The 17002-nt window shown below is 38.7% G+C and overlaps 1 protein-coding gene across 12 annotated transcripts in view; it reads left to right on the top strand.

Moving 5' to 3' along the window:
* UTRN (utrophin) overlaps positions 1-17002 on the top strand; it is a 492142-nt gene that overhangs the window by 362413 nt on the left and 112727 nt on the right. For all 12 annotated transcript variants that reach the window (XM_067701862.1, XM_067701864.1, XM_067701861.1 and 9 more), the window contains one exon: positions 12501-12630. In XM_067701862.1, the coding sequence (XP_067557963.1) occupies positions 12501-12630 (130 nt within the window). The remainder of the gene's footprint in view (positions 1-12500; positions 12631-17002) is intronic.

Raw genomic sequence — 17002 nt, 5'->3', positions numbered from 1 at the left:
TAGAGGGAGAGGCAAGGCATCCTAATAATTGTTGGTCCCTAGTGGTGAAATTAAAGAGTAGACAACAGATATAGGCAAGTAGAGGTCTGTAAAACCAAGCAATACAGCCCCTTGCTAATGAACTGCCTCTGGACATATTTAGCCCAGAGACAGTTTCATTTATCTAATAGTTCATTTATTCATTCAGGAAACTTTTGAGTTGCACCTGATGTTTGCTACATACTTTCCTAGGGGCTGAGCATACATCAGTTCCTAAGATTGTTTTTGTTGTCACAGATTTCACCATCTAATGGCAGAGACAGGCTCGAAAACAAGTGACTAAAGTAGATATCAAAAGCACTGTAATGTGAGTATGAACACACAGCCAGGGAGACACAGATAAATCATGATTGTTTGTACTTGGGAAGGTTAGAAAAGCTCCATAGTGCAAGTATGTAGCCTTCTAGCTGGGAAGAGACCTTGGGATAAGAATTGACTAAAGAGTGTTATCAAAACTCCTGGAGGGGGCTTCCCTGGTGGCGCAGTGGTTGAGAGCCCGCCTGCCGATGCAGGGAACACGGGTTCGTGCCCCGGTCTGGGAGGATCCCACATGCCGCGGAGCGGCTGGGCCCGTGAGCCATGGCCGCTGAGCCTTCGCCTCCGGAGCCTGTGCTCCGCAACGGGAGAGGCCACAACAGTGAGAGGCCCGCGTACCGCAAAAACTCCTGGAGGGAAAATACTCCAAATTAGCCATGGCGTGACTTGGAGTATGCAGTAGAGCAAGAGATGTTTCTTCCCTCCCTCTTTGTTTATATGTAGAACAAGGCTGAAAGAGAAAGAAAATACAAGTTCAGGAGCTAATACAGTGCCTGATGATAGTAAACACTGAATATATTTGCTAGATGAAGGAATACATTTGTGTGTGCACATATTTTTTAAAGTGTAGGGAAGAATACCATTTTATTACTGTGAGAAGCTAGAGGATTCCTATCTTAGTTTTAGCATTCATACTTAGTATTCTGATTCAGGCATCATTTTTTATGTCAATGGGGTGGAACCAAAATGAATTTATATATTAAATGTTCATTCAGGGGCATTAACCAGAACTTTTAAAACACTATGGAGATTTAAAAAATTTTGTCTGCATACCAATGAAAAGTAAGCCTGTTTTCTTTCCCTTTTTACATGTAGCTTTATTAGTGCTATCAAATTTAACGACTCTGCTGCCCTTTTTTGCTGTCATACTGTAATGACTTCAGATCTGTATATGCTGATTTAGCCTTACAGGCAAGTTGGGAAAAAAAGTAAATTACATTCTGACATATTCCCCTTATGTTTGTATCATTTTTTTTTCTGCTTGCATTCTCCAATAATCAGATAAGTACCTTTTTGAAACCAGAAGCTAAGAAATTCTGCCGTACCAGCAATACCTATTTGTTACAGTTCAGATGCCTTGCATAATGGGTGTGCGTCCCATGCAGTCACGATCACACAAGGTTCTGTTCTTTGAAGGGCCCTGCACTTGATTTAATGCTCTACTGCCGCCATCTTGAAATTCTTAGTAATATTTGGACAAGGGGCCCTGCAATTTCACTTTGCACAGCGTTCTGCAAATTATATAGCCAGAGCTGCTTGCATCAAAAAGAAAAACATTAGTATATGTTTTGACATACATAAAGCAACACTTTTACAATAGCAAAAGCCTCTTAAAACTTACTGCAAGCATCTCTTTTCTCCTCAAGTAAGTAAGCTGTCCTAAGTCCCCACTCTGAGTTATATGTCCCTCATTGTAACTTGTCATGTCTCTGTTTGTTGATGTTGGCTGAGTTGTGACCATTATTTGTCCTCCCTTTCCTGTTGACTCACTAAGTGTACTTCTGCTCTGTCTTTTTACCTGACTTCTGGGATACTGCTCCATCCCAATTTTCTTCTCACCTCACTGATAGCTCCTTCTCGGTTTCCTTTGTTATTTCCTCCTTCTTTCCTCAGCCTCCTGAAATTGGGATGCCTCAGGGGTCAGGCCATGCCAAATTCTCTATATTGTACTTATTCCTTCCTGAACTCATCTGACCTCCTGATGAGTTTTACATGTCATCTAAATGTCAATCACTCCCAAATTTATATGTTTACATACCATCTCCACCTGGGAATCTCCAGCTTAGTATACGTCTGAACTAAATTCCTGAACCTGCCCCTCAAAACTTGTTCTCCCCAGTCTCTCTCATTTCAACTGATAGAATCCTATTCTGATTGCTGGGTAAAAGATAATCACCTTCACTCTTGTCTTTCTCGCGTATTCAGTCTGTTAGGAAATCTTGTTGGTTCTACATTCAGAACATAGAATTTGAATCTGTCTACCTCTTACCAGATGTTCAGAGCTACAATTACATCTCTGTTATTCTCGGCACAACAGCCAGAGTGTTCCTATTCAGATAAATCAGAAGCCTGTACTGACTTCCTGTGTAATTCAGAATAGAGGTTACAGTTCTCACAAGGGTCTGCAAAACCTACATCATGTGACCTACCTCCCACTGACACCTTGCTCATCTTATTCTTACTATTTTCTCTCTTATATGCTGGTTTCAGCCACACTGTGCCTTCAGTCACAGTACCATGCTGTCTTCTATGCCTGGAATGCTCTTTCCCTGGTATCCACATGGATGACTATCCATTGCTTTCAAATGTTTGCTCTGTGATACCTTCCTAGTGAAGCCTACCTAGACTTCTCTCCTTGAATTGTAATTCCCATCCCAGTACTCCTAAGCTCTCTTATTTTCTTCTGCTGTTCTCTTTCTTCCATAGCATTTATCATCATCTAAGATAATTATTTTCTATCGTATCTTTGTCTACTTCTGGCATTCTAGATGCTCAGTTAATATTTGTTGAACATTGAGTGAATGAAATATACCCAGAAATAACAGGTCCTTTCGTATGAATGTTCCTTTTTCCTCTTTGTCTCTCTATAATCCTTTTTTATTTGTACAAAAACATATTACATTTTGAAAATATTTCTACTTTTAAATAGCTGAATCTTTAATAAAGATAATAGCTGGCAGAAATGTAAGCAACAATCTTTCCCCGAGAGCTAGAAATAACGTACTTGAAGTTGTAAGAAAATTTATCAACACCATTATACTTTATGCCTTAATATTGTAGTCAGGTAAGAGGTTACCCAAGAGGTTACCTTTTTCCTGTCTTAATACTGCCTAAATTATTCAAAACTAGAGTTGGAAGGATTTTTTTATGGGGGAAAAGAATTGGCATATTTTTTATTGTTGAGGTAGGTTTTAAAATATAGCTTATTATTTTACCCTCTTGTGCTGAGTATCACCAGATTCTCCCAGTGTTTGAGATTCCCTCTTGTGTCTAAATTTGACACCTTAAAAGCTAGATGAGTTAAGATCCCTAACAAACCTAGGGAGTGACTTAAACATATGGAGTCTCTCATTTAGTAACTACGTTGTCATGTATTACATTTATAAATAAATCTAACTTCAGAGAGGTCATTGAAGTAAAACATAATGCAAGAGTTTTATGATTGTTATAAAAAGCATGCTTCTAAAACACATTTGTAATTCTTAATAATGCTGTTCTTTAAAAGTAGTAACTTGTTCAATTATAAATGAACTTGATTCCATTTGGCATTCTTTTCTTAAAAGCATAATTTTTAATTGTGAACATAATTTATTACAAATTTTATAAAATAAAGAGCAAAATATTAGCCATAATTTTACCACTCTAAAACATCCATTTTCATTTTGGGTTATTTTCTTTTTGCATATTCACCTTTCACACAGTTTTAATAGGGTACATAGTTTTTTTCCTGTCTTTTCCACTTAGATACATGTCATATCTATTTCTTCATGTTGCTATGCAGTCATTTTCACAATAATTTTTCAAGGTTACTTAATGATCCCTAGTGTAACTATATTGTAGTGAACCTAAATATTTTCCAGGTGTTAGATGTTTAAGTTGCTTTCATTTTTTTTAATCATAAGTAATGTTATAATGAAAACTTTTGTGTTTGTAGCTCTTTTTGGATCACTTTCTTAGGACATAATCCCAAAGGCGAAATTCTTGTTTCACACAATATGAACATAGTAATGATTCTTGGTATATTGCCAATTTACTTTCCCAAATGATTGAACCAGTTTTCTGCTTCCACCAACGCATGAAAGTAAAGTTTCACTGCAACCTTGCTTACGATTTCTCATTTTTGTCCCTTTTTCCTGTGGACCTTGTATTGTTAGCATTAAAATGCCAGTATTCCATGTCAGCATGGGAGTTTAGAAAACAGTTTTAGGATGCCCAGTTTAAGTTCTCTCCCAAAAAGAAGAAAGAGGGAAAACGGGTGGCTGTGTTTGATTTAGTTGTGCCTAGAAGGATTGGAAAAAAGTCCACTGTTTGTTGGACTGATCAGTTGAAGAAATTTGATATTTATACCAAATTACTGTGAGTGATGTAATCTGGCTAACCATTTTTGCCACCACAGAGGTTTACATTGACGTTTTATTCTGGAACAAAGTGGTTCACGAAAAGACACTACATTTATTTGTTTGCCTTCTAAGAATCTGAAGTGACTTAATAGTCTTACAGCACAGTTTTATGCTTACCAAACATTTTGACTTAATCTTGGAGGACCGCATAATTCTGCTTTGCTCATAATTAAAGAATTTACCCCTTAGAAAAGTTAAATTCAATTGTTCCTGCTAATGGAGGTTTGGGTACTGGTTTTGTTCATCCAAAGCTGTAGATAAAACAGCTAGAACTTTCCCCCACAAATAACAGTGAATAAAGTCCGAGGAAAGAAACTCGGTCTCGGAGAAGAGCTGAGACTGATGGTAAGACTTTTGATTAGCATCATTTTTGTAGTAACTAGTTATTCTACAGCACTGAATAGTTTCAAGGTATGTTTGCATTCAGTATCTCACCTGTGAAGTTAGTAGAATGATTTTGTTATTAACCTGCAGAGAAGTTACGGGACAAATTCAAGGGCTTGTGGTGGGTAAAGGTGTGCCTAGATGGTGTGCACTGGACTGCTGACACAAGGCTGTTGGCTGCAAATCTCTATCTGGTTTTACTACACCACAAAACACTTTTTAAAAATGCCTCCTGATTCTTTCATACACAAATTCATTGAGTTTCTACTCTGTCCTCTGGGACATAGATGTGAACCTTCAGAACATTCTGGTGTAGAAGTCAGGTCTGCAAAGAAGTCAGGACAGAAATGCATGGTGAACGCTCCAGCAAAGTGGATGCCAAGCGCTGTAGTGGCAAAGAAGAAAGTGGGCTGGCTCTGCTGGGCAGGCGATGCTTATACTGATGGTGAGTTTGGTATTAGAGCTGGGTCCCTAAAGGGTCAGGGAGGGTGACCCTTGTGGATCTCTTTGACTTTGACCGGTGAGGATCAGTGAGATTGCTAAGAAAGCCCACAGATATTATGTCTTGAGAAATAACTTCTTCTGTGAAGAGCTCTAAGGAGATGACTGCTTTCCTCCCCCACTGCTCTGCTTTTTATTTCTGCAGACCAACTTTGTATGCGCTACTCCCATTTCCCAGGAGTTTCCCTTCCTTGAATCCCACACTTACTTTCATGTCAGTTTACTCATTTCTTTATTCATTCACCCAACAGACATACCGAATGCGGAGACTAAATAATGAGAAGGAGCCAGTCTTTGGAGATGTGAAGCAAAAGCTTTCTGGATTGCAAAGGCCACGAGGCAGGAAAAGCTTGACATATTCTAGGAAAAGAAATAAAGACTTTGAGACTGGAAATTAGGGTGTATTAGTAGATGAGGTTCAGAGAGTAGGGAAGCTCTGGATCTTGGTAGGAAGTTGAGAATTTTTTCTAAGTGCAGCAGGAAGCCATTGGAGGGTTTTTAGCAGAAGAGCAAAAAGATCTAATTTAACAAAAAGATCATATAATTTTAATATGTTCTAGAAAGTTTAAAGAAAAGTGCATCCCACTGACCTTTGCCACTTGATGTACAGACAATGCGGATAATGGCTTTAGATTAAAGAGAGGAGAGGGGACAGTTGTGATTTAAAGAAGAGGGGATGACACCGGGATTTAGTGCACACCCACGTGTTGGTCGTTCTTCTCCCCCTATCTCAGTCCAGTGTGACAGGTTTCCAGCTGAGGACAGAGGGGACGGCAGGGATTCCCCCGCTCCCTCCAGGTTCTCTCAGACCCTGTGTTCATGCTAAGGGGCTTGCAGGATCCTGTGCGTCTCCATGTCAGTGCTGCGAGGAGCAGCCAGTCGTCCTGCTGTCTCCTTGGCAGCAATTCAGCCGTCACAGTGAGCGACGTCACGTTCATGATGCAGATGAAGGGGAGCTGATTGACTTGTAAGACTTTCTTACTTAAGCCATGCCGGTCACTTCTTTATACCGCCTCATCCCTTAATCCCCTGCCTTCCCGTGAACTAATAGCGGGTGGGGAGAAATGTTCCCCGACCGTTCAGGAGGATCATTGAGAATCTCCTTTTAGGCATTTGAAGTTGACTAAGAAGCAGTTTACTCTGCTGCCTGGCACTCATGGGAAATCAGGAGCCACTGAAGAGAAGTGGAGGAAAGGTGGGCTCTGCTGAAGGGCTTGTTGGGTTCCTAGAAACGATTGAGAATGAGAACTCTGTGATTTTACTAGTTAAATTCTGATATGCACATCAGGTCTTCATCAGTCTGACATTCCGGGGCTTCATTTCATTTAAATGAGCATGCAGGGCTTCCCTGGTGGCGCAGTGGTTCAGAGTCCACCTGCCGATGCGGGGGACATGGGTTCGTGCCCCGGTCCGGGAGGATCCCACATGCCGCAGAGCGGCTGGGCCCGTGAGCCATGGCCGCTGAGCCTGTGCGTCCGGAGCCTGCGCATCCAGAGCCTGTGCTCCGCAACAGGAGAGGCCACAACAGTGAGAGGCCCGCGTACCGCCAAAAAAGAAAAGGAGCATGCAGAAGCTACCTAATAGGGAAAACAATGAGGGACTAAATTACCTTACCTGTTATTCTGTTTTCTTGAATTGCTCTTCCCCTAATTACCTTTAATCTGATTCCAAGTTCTTTTTCAAAACACACTTTACACATTTTTGAGAGGGTTGCTTGCTGTCCCCTCCACCTCCCTCCCTCCTCTGTGTGTTTCCTCAGTGCCCTATTTATACGGCTCTCAAAGACGGGTGGCATTACCACGTTCTCACTAGCACTATTCTCTCTCTTTATAAGTTCCTTAAGAGTTCGAATCATAGGCTTATTAATTGCTGTCTTCTCTTGTGCCTGGCGTATTTCTTTATAGACTGTATGGATTTAATATGAGTTTTGAAATTCTTATTTTGGTGGAAACGTTGTTGGAAAATTCTATTACACACTCTCATGCCACCTTGGGATGGCACGGAAGTCGAATATTATGGCCATGGGACAGTCGTTGTTCCCTCCATTTATTATTCTTAACTCTTAAGGTAGCTGAGTCTCTGTCCCTTTATATTAAACACCTTAGAGCACGCAACTTTTAAAATACAATTTTCAATTTTATTTTTTGAAATTATTCTGTATCTGTTTCTAGTTACAGCTGATCGTGGGTCTTTTAGGCCCAAGCTTCATTTATGTGTGTTTGTCTGGGAGGGGCATTAGGATCTTTCCACCTGTGTAGTAGAATAGAAAGTGCATAAGCTTTGTGACAGGTTGCCACACGGAGAACTTTTAGATTGATGGCCAAGCTTGAGTCAGCAAGGTAGCCAGATATCTGCTGTATGAAGAAGTATGTGGTTACCAGGTACCTCTCCTAACAACCATAAAGCGTTTTTTCCCCTCTGACTTTCATGATATAAAATATTTTTACAGAAGTAGTTACCCTTGTCATCCACTCATTCAGCTCTGACAGTGCCAGCCTGCTAAGCCTGGCAAACACTTCCGTCAGGACCTTTGCAATTATAGCTCCCTTTGCCTGGACATGCTCTTTTGCCACCCTCCCTCTTATGGCTGGCTCCCTCACTTCCTTCAGATCTTTCTTCAAAGATCACTGTTTTGAGATGCCTTCATGAGAACTTATCTAAAATAGTACTAAGTCCATGGGGCAATATTACCCACCCAACCCTCCCTTTCCCACGTATCCTGTGTGGCCGATTGCTAAAATAATGAAACTTGCTCTCTACGTCCAAAACTCCATGCAAAGGGACATTGTGGTTCCCTTCATCAAGAGATGAACTATATTTTTCCATTCTCTTGAATCTGTGCTGGCCTTATGACTTGCTTCAAATGATGGAATGTGATGGAAGTGATGTGCAGATTCTAGAGCTGTGCTGTCTAATACAGGAACCCTTGCCACATGTGACCATTTCTACTTAATCAGTTACAATTAGATAAAATTTAAAATTCAGTTCCTTAGTTGTACCAGTCATATTTCAGGTACATACCAAATAGTCACACACAACTAGTGTTGCCATATTGACCTGCATAGTTGTAGAACATTTCCATCGTTAGAAAGGTTTTTTTGGACAGAGCTGTTGTAGAGCTAATGCCTTAAAAGATCTTGCAGTTTTCACTCTGCCCTCTGAGAACACCAATCATCATGTTGAAGAAGCCCAGTCCAGCCTATTGGACAATTTGAGACCATATAGAGGGAAACCGAGGTGCTCTAGCTAATAGCCAGCAGTAATTTCCAGACATGTGAGTGAGACCATCTTGGACTTCTATTCCCATTCAAGTCACAGATGATTACAGCCTTAGGAGTAATCCCCCATGGCAGTGGCAGAAGAGCTGGTCAAATTGCCAGGCCACAGAATCATGGAAAATAAATTGTCATTGTTTTAAGCCAATATGTTTTAGATGGATTTGACACAATAGTAAAAACAGTTACCACCTTCAATCTAATGACTGCATTCATTTTGAAACTATGCCCTATGCAGTTACTTCATGAATTAGGATATGGAAAAACGAGGGAAGATGAAGTAGCACCCCTTTCAGTGAGATCAGTTCCTTGTTTAGGGAGAGAAAAGGATATTTGCTATTAATAAAATAATGACCCACAGCAAACTGAAATACTTAGTACTTACTAGCTGAATTAGATGATAGGAGAAAATTAACTTTGCATCAAAAATTATTTACCAGTAATTTTCAAACTAGTTCAAATAATCCAGAGCTAACTGGAATCCAATAATTATTCCATTTTAGGATAATCAGATTTGGGGGACTTTGGTATATTTTGCTTGCTTATAATTTAAAATCATAACTAGTATTTAATTCTGAAAGCATGTCTTCTTTTATTCACTGTTCGTCAAGCGTTTATTGAGTACTTTCTGTATATGTCTAGACAGGCACTGAGAATTTTGAATGATTAAGAGGTGAGCCTCCCCTGGAAGAACTGACAGTATAATGGAAGGGACAGAGGCATGGTCTCAAAATATATTAGGATGAGCTATGTTAAAGAAATAGGATGTGCTCTGGGAACACTGAGGTGGGAACATACTAAATATACAAGATGAGCTTTTACCTTGCAGGTGAGGGGGGATAGAGGTTAGTAAATAAACAGAGTGCCTAGAGGACATTTTTGGGAAAAAGAGCAGAATTATTTTATTTTAATAACTTTATTGAGATATTATTCACATAACATGAAATTCACTATATTAAAGTGATCAGTCCAGGGGCTTTTAGTATATTCAGAGTTGTACCACCATCATCACTATCTATGATAGTTTTGGAACATTTTCATTACCCCCCAGAGAAGCCTGACCCATGAGCATGTACCCATTCTTCCCTCAACCTCCCATCCCTGAGCAGTCACCAATCTACTTTCTGTCTCTAGACACTCACCTATTTGGACATTTCATAGTAGTGGGTTTTTGTGTGTGGCTTCTTTCACTTAGCATAATGTTTTCAAGATTCAACCATGTTGTAACATGTATCACTATTTCATTCATTTTTGTTGCTGAGTAAGATCCCATTGTGTGGATATACAACATTTTGTTTATCCATTCACCAGTTGATAGTGACTTTTTTTTTTTTGGCCGCACCGTGTGGCATGCGGGATCTTAGTTCCCTGATCAGGGATGGAACCCATGCCCCCAGCAACGGAAGCGTGGAGTCTTAACCACTGGACCACCAGGGAAGTCCCCATTGACCAGCTGATGGATGTGTTTGGGTTGTGTCCACATTTTGGCTGTTATGAATAATATTGCTATGAACATTCATGTACAAGTTTTTATGTGAACATGTGCTTTTAGTTCTCTTAGGTATATACCTAAGAGTGGTATTGCTGGGTAATGTGATAACTATGTTTAACATTTTTAGGCATTTCCAAATTGTTTTTCAAAGTGGATGCACCATTTTAAGCATTCCAACAACGGTGTATGAAGGTTCCAACTTCTTCACATCCTTGCCAATACTCGTTATTGCCTGAGAACAGAATTGTTTTGAATGAAAATATGAAGTCACTAAAATAGAAAAAATTCCAATTAGATCATGTTATACTCATTTAAGACCGCCCAAATATAAGTCATGTGATATTAGAACCTAAATCTGAATGACACTTTGTAGCTCTGTGTACAAAACAACTCTGTTGGAGTCTAATTATCTTATCATTAATGTTCACCAGGTGGTTAGGAAATGCTGATTTTCTTTTATATCTAATTGAGAGGTAAAGGACAGTGAAATGATTATATGTGTAGTGCTGTTGAAAGTTAAACCCATTTCTGACATGCAATTAAATATAATTGAAATAGAACAAATTGAATAACAAAATTAAATTTGCAAAGTAGAGTATGAACAGATATTAAATGTATGCTGTCCTCTGCGATATTTGGGTGGTGAGTTGGCATTAGAGCTCGAGCCCCATATTTTTACTTCCTCTGCGTAGTTCCCACCTGCCCACACTTGCCTCCTCTACTTCCCTACCTCAGCGTCTCCAAGGAGTTTAGGAGACATTCCCCCGCCAACACGCTGTGCAGAGAGGATTGTTTTATGAAGCGCTGGGGTTCAGTGTGGTCAGGAAGGAAAATAGGTTCTCCAGACCTGTGGGGCTTTCTCTCAGACTCAGACTTTTTTTGTGGCCATGCCACGTGGCATGCAGGATCTTAGTTCCCTGACCAGGGTTCGAACCCGTGACCCCTGCAGTGGACACTCTGAGTTCCAGTCAGTGGACCGCTGGGGAAGTCCCCAGACTTGTTTTTTAATGACTATCAGAGACCTGACAATGATACTATAAACAAACAAAAATATATGTCTGACAGCCCCCATCACCACCGTCTTGTCCAGCTCTTCAGTGACTTTCCAGCACCCAGTATTTGTTAAGTCTCAGGTGCGCAGGACACAGTCACTGTCATGCCATTTCTCTCTACTCCTTGCCTGCTCTTCTCATCCCTCCCCACCTGTGATGGTCTCTTTCAACTTCATTACCAGTGTTTTTCTGTTGTTCAGTTTTAGTTTTTTTATGTAAGATTATTCTGATATTTCTAGAAATTAAAAATTTTTGCTTTTTATTTACTGTGGAAGATGAGATATAGCCTCCAAATACCCCGTCATCCCAACATATATCAAATGCTGTTAAAAAAGTACTTATGCTCAGAAGGACTTTGTTGATTCTAAAATACTATCAGAGTGTAATATTTTAGAAAATGAAAAGTTGAGTTTTCATAATGCATTGCCGAGGAACTGTATTAAAAGCAAAATATTAGAGCCAGTAGGTGTTTATGTACATAATTTAAGAGGTAACAATATTAAGAGCAATTCTGATTTAGCTACAGTATTAAAATAGCACATGAGAAAGTCTTCATTTACTCTTACCTTGCAGTAGTCACTAGACGAGTTTTGTTGTTTTTAAACCCTAGTCAATTAAGTCTTAATCACCAAACATTTTATAGGAGCAGAGGTGAAAGTTTGACCCTACTTAGAACCACAGAAGTACTAAAGACAAACTATTCTGAGACTTATAGATTTGCATGAAAAAGTCACAAGGGGAGAACTGTAATTGCCTCAGCATGAGAGATGGAATATATTTTAAGATAATTGGAGACTGTCTTTTAAGTGTTCTCTTTGGTTTAGTTTTGATTTCATGTACTTTAATTTGTTTCTATCTCTTAATTTTTTTCTTAATATATTCCAAAGAATGTAAAACACTTCTGAGGATCTCATTACTACTTGTGAAATCGCCTCTAGCTCTACCACTGGATGTAATTTTTTTGGTCAGTCTTATAAGAAAAAAGTATCTTAGATTTAGCAGTCTGACGGTAGTGATAACCCTAAAAGTACATTTTGTGTAAGATCAAATATACTGTAGCAATTTCCCTCAGGTGAATATTGTAAATTTTGGAGGTTCTGATGTTTTTTTTCCATATAAGTTCTACAGGAATCATCTTTTTGCTTTTATTCATGTTTCATCATTCATACGTGTAAAATTTACATTTTTACTGCTAACCTCGCTAACATGCTGATGATGAGACATTCCCTTGACAAATGTGATCAGAAGTGGTCTTACTGAAGATGTTCCATGACTTGAACACATTAGGTTACAAATTCAACTTTTGCTTCTCTTTGCAAAGGCACTGAGACGTGAGTTAAAGGAGAAAGAGTATTCTGTCCTGAATGCTATAGACCAAGCTCGAGTTTTCCTGGCTGATCAACCAATTGAGGCCCCTGAAGAACCAAGAAGAAACCTACAATCAAAAACAGGTGAGACTGATTTCTTTCTACATCATAAAAACACATGTGAGGAGAACAAAACACCAGAATCGACAAGAGAATTTTCTTACAGCATATCAGGACCTGATATTTTAAAATGTCTTACAGAATTTCAGGATCTAGTATTAAAATTTTTCTTCTAAGTATTACTTTAGTCAAATATGTCATTTTGAACAAATATTTAGATTCTTAAATTAAAAAGTAAAATGGCTGTATACTTCAGTATCATTACTTTAAAGGGGAATTAACTGCAGAAAAATACTTGGTTAAAAAGCATAGTGTAACTAAAAATAATTTCTTTAAGAAATAAAAATTTATATTTCTTATATTTAAACTACATGATAAATAATTGTAAGTAGAAGAATGATATTTAAAATACAAGAGTAAACATAAATTATTTAAATATCTAGAAGGTAAGGTTATTTAACTTCTCTTTTTCAAGATTACTTTTTAAAATAAGACACCAAAGCCCCTTTCTTTTACAAGCAGACAACAGAATTTCTTTAATTTAAACATAACAACCTATAATATTTATGTACTTTGGCTTAAAGCTGAAACAGTATCTACCTTACTAGCAGATAGCAATAAATCACATGGTAGATTTAAGAGATGAATTTGGAGGCCAACATATATCTTTATTTTGATTTTTCACTTATGGCATAAAAGCATTCTGATGCATTTTAAAAAATAAACATGCCATTCAAAATATTTTCTCATCATTCACTTTCCATAGTAAAACCAGACCTGAAAGACTACCTCATGCTATGTCCAGCAGTGTAATTCATGAGCATTTATTACTTGTAAGGGAAGTATGGTTGGAAAATGCTTTGACTGTAGCTGGAACTGGATCAGACATTTGGAAAGTAGCCGTTTTCCTCCTCAGCCTTTCTCAGGGAAGCTCTACTTCAATCGGAGTCAATTTCCCATCAGGATCATGATTTTCTTGACCCTTTGTGTGTGTGTGTGTGTGTGTATACAGAGACACAGCATACTTATCATCTCTTCCAGCGTTGGTTTTTATTTTCTGCTGGCAGTATCACTGTTTTTCTAGTCAGCCTTCGGGGGACCTAAGTCACTGTTGAGTCTCCGCCTCTCTCAGTCTGCAAATCACTCATGATTGTTACTTCTATCTTTGGAGACTTATGCCTCCTGAATTATACATGTATTATATACACACACGGACATACGTATGCACACAACATGCACACAGCTACACAGTAGGTTGTTGAATGACTTGTACGCTGAGCACACTCGGGTGTGGGTAGGAGGTCATTAGCTGGGACAGGATCACTGGAAGCAGCAGCCCAGAGAGAGGGGCAGAACGGCTGTGTGTCAGGGGAAGTCAGCAGAGCTGGGGGCAGGGGAGGTGGGGGCAGGGGCTGTGCCGGGACAGGGGGTAGGAGTGAGGGACTTGTACGCGCTGTCTGGTGCAGATTACAAGGCCCTGGAAAGTTGGACAGAGCATTTCGACTTAAATACAGCAAGAAAAAGGCGCTATTTCACTGGGTTTTTTTTCTTTTAAGCTTGGAAGAAAAATAAGAAGTTCACTTGTCTCGCCTTATCCAATTTAAAGTCTACTTTAAATCTGCTTGTCTCATGTCCTTGCTTTTCAGAGAATAGAGGAAACGTAAGCTATTTCATAGCAGTAAAAAAGTGTTATATCACTAGAGTTTCACTTTGCTATAAATTTTCTTCCTTAGTGGTTAGTCAGTTTAAGGGGTAAAAACATATGGCTTTTGAGTCCTTATTTTGCTGTTACATCAGGACATTTTTAAGACCTATTTTCACATACTATATTTGTGAGGCAAGAAAAAAAGTCACGTCAGTTTAACTTTATGATTTTTTTGTTTTGGAGTGTTTTTTGTTTGTTTGTTTTTTTACAATTAGCCATTTTCACACTTTCTCCTTTCCTGATATTATTTTGTGTAATGTTGGCTGACTTTAGCTGTTGTTGAAAGTAAATAAAAGAAAATTATCCGTAATAGCTTTTATACTTTGTTGTTTACCATGACTTACGAACAACTGCTATCAGTAATAGTGTTTGAACATTAGTTATCTTGTGTGATGCTACTCAAAGTACTCAATGTTGGAGGGACTAGAGCAGGGAGAAATTGTATAATGATTTTTTGGTTCTATTTAATCAGCATTTATTGAGTATGCTATGCGTAATGTGCCAAAGGACACACCAAGGTGAATCCATCTTTGTTTTTAAGTAACTGTTCCAGAAAATACTTCTTGCCATGATTTTTCTCTCCCAAAGCCTTTTCTCCTGGCTCCTTTTTTTTTCTGTTATCAATTATCTGATAGTGTCATATGTGTATATATGCATTTTATGATAGCTTATGGAGTTTTATTTTATTACTGCATAGCACAGGATGAGTTGCTCTCAGGCATCTTTTAATTGATAAATGCTGTTGAAAACAAGCAAACTAATTATTGCAACCAAGTGATCAGTTGCTGACAAAGAATTTTATCAGGTATGCTCTGCTAGATATTTTCTTTTTCCCCCCCAGTTTTATTGAGATATAATTGACATAATATTGTACAAGTTTAAGGTGTACAACATAATAATTTGATATTTGTATATATTGTGAAATGATCACCACAGTAAGTCTAGTTAACATCTATCACCTCACATAATTACAATTTTTTTCCCTTGTGATGAGAACTTTTAAGATCTACTCTCCTAGCAACTTTCAAGTATGTATATTTTAAACATTTAAAAATCATTACTAATATTAACTGCCCTATTTCAGCCCCTTACCATCTTTTGCTAGGACTTTTCAGTACTTTTTTTTTTTTTTTGGCCGCTCCGTGTGACTCGTGGGGTCTTAGTTCCCTGACTAATGATTGAACTCACGCCCTTGGCAGTGAAAGTGTGGAGTCCTAACCACTGGACCGTCAGGGAATTCCCTCAGTACTTTTGTGTGTGTGTGTGTGTGTGTGTGTGTGTGTGTGTGTATACATCTTTTTAAATTTAATTTAATTTAATTTTTTTATACAGCAGGTTATTAGTTATCCATTTTACAATCCCAATCCCAATCTCCCAATTCATCCCCCCGACTTTCCCCCCTTGGTGTCCATACGTTTGTTCTCTACATCTGTGTCTCTATTTCTACCCTGCAAACCGGTTCATCTGTACCATCTTTTTAGATTCCACATATAGGCGTTAATATATGATATTTGTTTTTCTCTTTCTGACTTACTTCACTCTGTATGACAGTCTCTAGATCCATCCACGTCTCTACAAATGACCCAATTTCATTCCTTGTTATGGCTGAGTAATATTCCATTGCATATATGTGCCACATCTTCTTTATCCATTCATCTGTCGATGGGTATTTAGGTTGCTTCACAGTACTTTCTTAATTGGTGTCCCTGCATCAACATAAATAGATGCTACAGTGATACATCTAAAACACAAAAGTGGCATCTGAAAACCACGGGTAGTCACTGAAATGGGATCTGAGCTCCTTTACCTGCCATACAAGGCTGCACAGTGCTTTGGCCTCAGCTTTCCAGTGCGGCAGCATCTCATGCTTCTCTCTGCTCCAAACTAATGTCCGTTTGACACCCACCAGCTTCTCGTGATGTTCTGCAGGTAATGGTCTTCTTAACTTTATTCTGTTGTCTTTTCTGGTTTTTTTCTGCCCATAGGTCCCTCCTACCTGATCTCCAACTCCTTCCTCCTTTGCCTGCCCAGCCCCTGCTCATTCTGTCCCACTCACTGCAGGCTTTGTTTCTTCCTGGACCGATTCCTCTCCCAGCTCTCCTCCTTGCCTCCCTGGTACCCTGTCATCTCTCTGACTATATTATTAATTTCTGTATCTGAAGCTCAGCCCTGCCCTTGCTTACTGACCTTTCTCAGTTACTGAGAATCTGAAAGAATGTGAACAATTATCTGAGCAGCCAAGATAGATATTATGTAGAAAATATAGTGAAGATCTTATTAGCTCTTAGAAAAACCACCCTCTCCGAGGTATTAACTCTTACTTTAGATACTGTTGTAAGTAGTTTAACTTGTTTTCCAGTGAATTATGGGTATGTAGCAAGATGGAAATGCCAGGACACGGGAAAAGGATGACAGTGAGAAATGACTTCAAGAAGTCTGACAGCAATGAGGAGAAAGAAAATTATAAAAAGGATACTTGGAGATTCTAAAATAAAACAGAATAGTCTTTGGGGCCTTTTACAATAAAAGAAAAGCTGAAGCTATGAATTGTAGTTTGTTTATTTTTGAAGACAGAATATAATTCAGTTAAGAGAAGGTGTAGGAGTTTATACTATATTTTAGTGAATTCCCTTCCAAAATGGCAACCGTAAAAAAAAAAAAAAATCAGGTTAAATGAATAAATGTAGCTGT

The sequence above is a fragment of the Pseudorca crassidens genome, chromosome 13 (assembly GCF_039906515.1).
Source record: "Pseudorca crassidens isolate mPseCra1 chromosome 13, mPseCra1.hap1, whole genome shotgun sequence".
Lineage (NCBI taxonomy): Eukaryota > Metazoa > Chordata > Mammalia > Artiodactyla > Delphinidae > Pseudorca > Pseudorca crassidens.
Note: the sequence above shows the minus strand (reverse complement) of the source record. Positions and strands in the feature narration are given on the sequence as shown.